This window comes from Montipora capricornis, chromosome 12, assembly GCF_036669925.1.
Source record: "Montipora capricornis isolate CH-2021 chromosome 12, ASM3666992v2, whole genome shotgun sequence".
Classification (NCBI taxonomy): Eukaryota; Metazoa; Cnidaria; class Anthozoa; order Scleractinia; family Acroporidae; genus Montipora; species Montipora capricornis.
In genome coordinates, this window is record NC_090894.1 from 12,637,609 (window position 1) to 12,643,339 (window position 5,731).

The 5,731-nt window shown below is 38.5% G+C and overlaps 1 protein-coding gene across 1 annotated transcript; it reads right to left on the reverse strand.

The window, feature by feature from the left end:
- Positions 1–1,261: 1,261 nt before the first annotated feature.
- LOC138027709 (uncharacterized) lies at positions 1,262–5,277 on the reverse strand. The gene is made up of 5 exons (XM_068875301.1): positions 4,972–5,277; positions 3,980–4,056; positions 3,577–3,666; positions 2,207–2,413; positions 1,262–1,876 (listed from the first exon to the last, which is right to left on the reverse strand). Exons 1-5 carry the CDS (start codon positions 5,211–5,213, stop codon positions 1,401–1,403), a joined length of 1,092 nt encoding a protein of 363 aa, XP_068731402.1. The 5' UTR covers positions 5,214–5,277; the 3' UTR covers positions 1,262–1,400.
- Between the last annotated feature and the right edge of the window lie 454 nt (positions 5,278–5,731).

Consider the following 5,731-nt stretch of genomic DNA (forward strand, 5'->3'; position numbering starts at 1 on the left):
TGTCCCCCCAAATTTTGCATAAGCATTGTTTTTGTTTTCTCTTGGGAGCATTGTAAGTCCCAAGAGAAACTGGAAACAATGCTTATGCAAAATTTGGTGGGACAAACAAAGAGTATTATGGTAATTTCCGAAGTGACCTATAAGTTTCAACCATCAGTCATTAAATTTCACGCGGTGCTATTATGCTAATAAGATTTTAACCCCTGGATATCAATGATGTCCGGCCATTCTGCGCCATGAGCCTGTACACTGTTTCTATGTTGATTGAAACCAAAGTTGTGATTGGTTGATGTAAACTGCAACTTTGAATGTGATTGGCTTATTGAACTAAAGGATAACAACTTGGCATTCAAATTAGTGGAATCAGAACAAATACGAAAACAACCGATAGGTCAAGATGCGAACTAAATTAACCTCGTGCTTTCGTGGTGTGAAGGAGTCGAGTCGAGTCCCATTTCATGTAAAGACCGGTGAAAAGTTTCTTCCTGTACTAGGTCATCGTTGAAACATGTGTACGATTGTGCTCGCGTTTCACAGGGCCGTCTAAAAACGGAATTTTATGCTTTTCTTTGAATTTCATGGTAAATTTTATGCTAGGATGTCACAGGTTGAGGTATTTGAGAAATCTTTGTTGTCAAACAGGGTGGAAGTGTCACTGTCATAAATGGCGACCACTTTTTCATTCTTTTGTGTTTATGTTAAGTGGACCTACTGCCCTCATTTTGAAACAAATATTCTTTTGAAATTTGCTCAATGTAGCGACGCTACAAAGGCTTATTAGCATTAAAACAAAAGGATACTTTCTTGGGCCGCCATTATGAAAGAGGTCTATACTCGTACCTAAACCAGACAGATGGACAATCCTTCCTCTCTTGTTGAACTACTTGTTGGAAGAGGCACATGAAAATACATGCCCAGGACGGTGTCACTTAAAAAAACAATGGGTACAAGGGAGGAAAGATTGTCTCTTATCTAGGTTAGGTAAGTTCAAATGCCTGCGTATTTTCGTTCCATTGGGGTCAACCTTGGGTTTCATACCAATGGGGTCTTATTTGATTTGTCGGAGAAATTTCAATTAATTAATGAAAATGGACTTGCTGTGGAGGATCAATTTCTACTGAGTTTTGTAAGAAGACTTGAGTACATCTAAAACCGGTTTAGTATATTCGATACGAATCGAAGAGGGCACTTGTTCCAAGACATGTCAGCTGTAGGATGCTGATTAGTGGATCGAATTGAACATAATCGTGTAACACAAGACTCATTAAGATCAACAAGTTTATTGTTTTGCCCTCTTTCTCTACATTTGCTCTCTGGCTTGCTAGCGATTGATATTTCATTTAGTTTCTGTTTAGTTCTAATGCAAATCAACTACTGTTCAAGCCTTCCCTTTTCTTTCATTACTTGGTGCAGACGGCGCATGTCAACTCTCGACCGCTGACATATGGAAGACAGGGAAGTGAACCACAAACGCCCTCCACGGGATACAGCAAGGCACCATCTTTGTCAGCATGGCTACCAGGAACATATTCTGGATCACCATCGACACAAATGAAATCACTTGAATGTTTGTCAACATGATATGCAGTCATCAGATACCCATGATACTCCTCGGTCCATCCAGATGGACAGTCATTCCTTGCGGGCATCATCAGCATTGAACCACGTGACGCCACGAAGCAGACAACACAGGGTGCGTCATGATTATTGAGATTTCTCTTAAAAGGGTTGTAGTAACTGACGTGATACTCAGTGCCGTAAATGTATCCTCCACCCTGGTGACCATCTTTGTACTTGTCGTACTTTGGATTGTGAGGAAGACAAAGGTAGTTGACTCCACCACCGTAGTGGTTCCAATATTCACCCCCAATTATCCCTGAAAAGTGAAAGGGATGTGCAAAACGCATTCAGCTTGCTTGGAGATCAAACAATAGCTCTCACTCCCAAATAAATTACCGGTACATATCGAAAGTAATTTTTCAGTCTTTTTTTTAGCGAGATCAGTATTTTCTTTTGAGTAATCTTTTATTATCCCTTTATAAAGTTTTCTGCTTCCGTGACGACTCCTGTGACCACCAGGAAAGGAAAAAAATCAAAATTCTATCGCAACCACCTAATAATGAAGAGAACCAAGCGTGAATCTTTGGTGAGAGCTATTACGAAATGTTAGGAAGCGTTGAATTAAATTGTTCTAGGAACTTTATACCTTTATAGACGATCTGAGCACCACTGGGACATGTGGTCCTTCCCCATCGAACATACTTCACACCCGACTTTGCAGTCCCGTTTTGTCCTTTTTCTCCTTTGGCGCCTTGAGGTCCCTGGGCTCCAGTCTTACCTACAGCTCCTTGTTGTCCTTTAGGACCAGGAGGGCCTGGTAAGGGCTTGTTTGTGCCAGGCTTTCCTGGTTCCCCTGTGAGGAAAGAGGACAGAGCGGGTGCACTAGTATTTGCTGTGTCCTGATGGGAAAAGTTAGAGGGAAGCTGTTCAGAGTGATTCGTTTTCCATGGTCACATTGACCTGCTTTTTCTTATTCAGCTTATTCAAACGAGTTAAAAGAAAGACAGGGAAGGATGCCTTACTCGGGGTGATTCACGAAGCTATATTTAGTTTTCCCTTTTAAGTGAGTGTATTTGTTTGTTTGTGTTTTCCCTTTTTGAGTGGGGTAGTTTATGTGGAATACTTTTAGCAATTTACTGTCATTCATTTATTGTTTAACAAGTTAGAGCTCCTCTCTTAGAAAAACAGGACAAATGCGAGGCGGCAAAACTGCATCTGGCAGGGTCTAATGTTTGGAATAAAGAATGGGATATTGGAACACGATATTTTTCGTTATTTGGAGGAACGTCACAAGGGGTCTCAAACAAGTTTCAGAAAAATACATTAATTTTCAGCAAACGCATGATTATGTTGCTGCAATTATCAACGGAATGCCGCATGTGCATGTTTTGTATCCTTTAATCTAAATATTAGACCCTTAGCGGATGATAATTATTAAGGTTTTCTGAAGGCACGTATGTATACTGTATTTTTGAAAATGGTGCGCGGATAACAAATGTTCTTAAAACACTCCTTATTTAGCGACTGGTTGAATTAAATCATCCTCCGTTTGGACATGTTTTAGATGTCTTTTTGATCTTTATAAGGGGTTCTACCATTCTATACAATTTCAAAAGCCCTAAACTGTGGTGGAGACCAAAACGGATAATATTTCCTTTGTTCACTGCAGACTCTGTTGGTCCAATGAGACTAATTTTCTCTTTTTTAGTACTAGTATTAATGGAAAGGGTTAAAGTGGATTTTAACCTGCATCAAATGGAGTTAACTTTTTCCAAGATCTGGCTCTGTGTCCACAAATTTCGGTGTAAACGCCTTCTTCCGGCCTGTACATTAAATTTCTATGATATATAATGATTCCGATTCCAGGAGGATTTTAAGCATCAGACAAAAAATAGGTTTAATAATGGGCATCTTCTGCACAATTTCAGACGTTTTGACGGTAAGACGTCAAAATCTCTATGACAGCTCTGTGAAGTGAAGTTTAAATATTGCCACGTAGTGCAGAGTTTCGTTTACCTTTGGAGCCATTTTTTCCATTCAATCCTGGTTTCCCTGGTGGACCAGAGGGTCCCATCTTTTCTTTTCCACTGTTTTGGATATGCTTTCCTTTGAGATTGAAAATGGTACAAAACAATTCAATGGCTTAGAGTTCACAAATAGGATGATTCCTTAAAATTCGTAGTTGGTAGTCATATTAATTATAACCTTCAATTATTTTTTTTAAAAAATAACCTGAACAAAATAATGCTTTTATACCAGACTTTTTTTGCGTTCATGTACTGGTGAGAACTTCCCAAATTACGCAAGGTTTTATTTTCTGTTGTGCCTCAAAACAAATGAAAAGAAATAACTTTTAACACTGAATAACTCTTCTTTTAATTGCCATTATCTTATAATCATGGGTGGGCTCTATACCAACCCAAAAGGTAGGCTATAAGTGAATTGAAAGAATTCCCACTTGATCCCAGACGAGGGAACCGCATCAGTGCATCAAGTCTATAACAAAATAAAATTGAAGTGTTGATATTCATCTGAATTGTCGATTGTTATCAGATAGTCATGTCAAAAGAAAGGTAAAAGAGAGGTATTCAAGCTCAAGCAGGTTAAGGCATAATAATATTTTAGGGAAAGAACATGTAACTGAAGAACTGTCCGTATTGAATTAAATGTTAAAAGAGTTTTACAGTGATAGTAAACGTTTGATTGTGTACTAGATCTGATCGGTCGTTTTGGTCGAATGATTTTATTTATTTATTATTTTTTTTCGTTGGAGCTTTTACATGATATCCTGGACTGAGTGCCGTAATTAATATGGCTCTTTCCTACGGGTCTTTGATGAATTTTTTCCAACGCGCTTACATTGCCCCATCGTTTTGATAAATACCTCCAAGCGGTGTATTTTCTAAAAACCGTATTTTTGCGAGGAAAATCACTTAATTGGTATGATAACTTTAATTTTAGCAAAATAAATTTTCTCCTTCTGCGCAAAAATCTTTTCTACTAAACATTTCACTCACACGCACAAAATTGAAACTGTAGCGATAATATTTCCTTTGGAGTTAAATTAACTGGCAACATTTTAATACTGCTAGAAACAAGAATAATTAAGAGGTACCAAGTTTCTGAAGGAAGTTTTAGCCTTCGCTAAATCAATTTCGAATCGAAATTTTATTTCTGAAAACTATAAAAGTGTAAACTCCTAACGCATGAAGCCGAATTGTATAGAAATGTTATCAAATAACTTTGGTGGCCAAGAGAGTCGACGAAGCAAAATACACGACCATTAGAAACAATGAACACTCACTGAAATCAAGAAAAAAATTGAAAAGATTACTCAGTCTCGACCGGAGAGACGACAATACGTTATTTGAGGTTTGGAGGATAAGCAGCTATAACTTATCGAGGACAAACCTCTCTTCAACGCTTTTCAGTCGTTTTTCAAAGTCTTGCGGGTTTTGAGTGGTGTTTTTCTTAATTCCTCTGCGTTCGCGAAACAGCATCGACTCAGTCTTTTGTCCAGTTGCATGGACATCGTGATTATTTGGACGCTGATCATCCATGGCTGAGATGTGGACCAAAATGGTAAAGCAAATCATTAACACAACAAGGAAACGCAAGCCACCACATGGGGTTTTCACTCGCGGGTACTTCATAGCTGACGAAATGGTCGTCTTTGATCACTGACTTCGGTAAAAGTGGAGTATCAAGTTGGAGAAACGAAATAAATATACCTTAGGTGAATCACAAGAAAGAAGTTTTATTGATTCTGCAGAGAGCTTCACAAAGATACAAGCTTGAACTTTTTCGCGTTTACAACTGAGATGCTTTTGACTGAACAAAGAGTCACGCGCGTAAATGTCAATATGTCAGTCAACGGATTGAAAATTATTTTCACCTGGTGTACACAATCAATCTAGATCCAAGTGGAATAACAACATTTTGTGACAAAGAAACTCTAAGCGATAGCCAAGGAAAACAAGCTTTGCCTTTAATGGGACCGCAACCCTGAAATATTCCCCATGAACAGTTGGACTGCTCAGACAGATTTGCATATAAATATTTCTAGGATGATGATAAATGCACGTGGTTTCAAAGTAACTTTGCTCGGTTGGCTTTTCTGAAAGACTAGCAAAAGGTTATGAAATCTAACAGCAGGAAATGACAGTGCTTC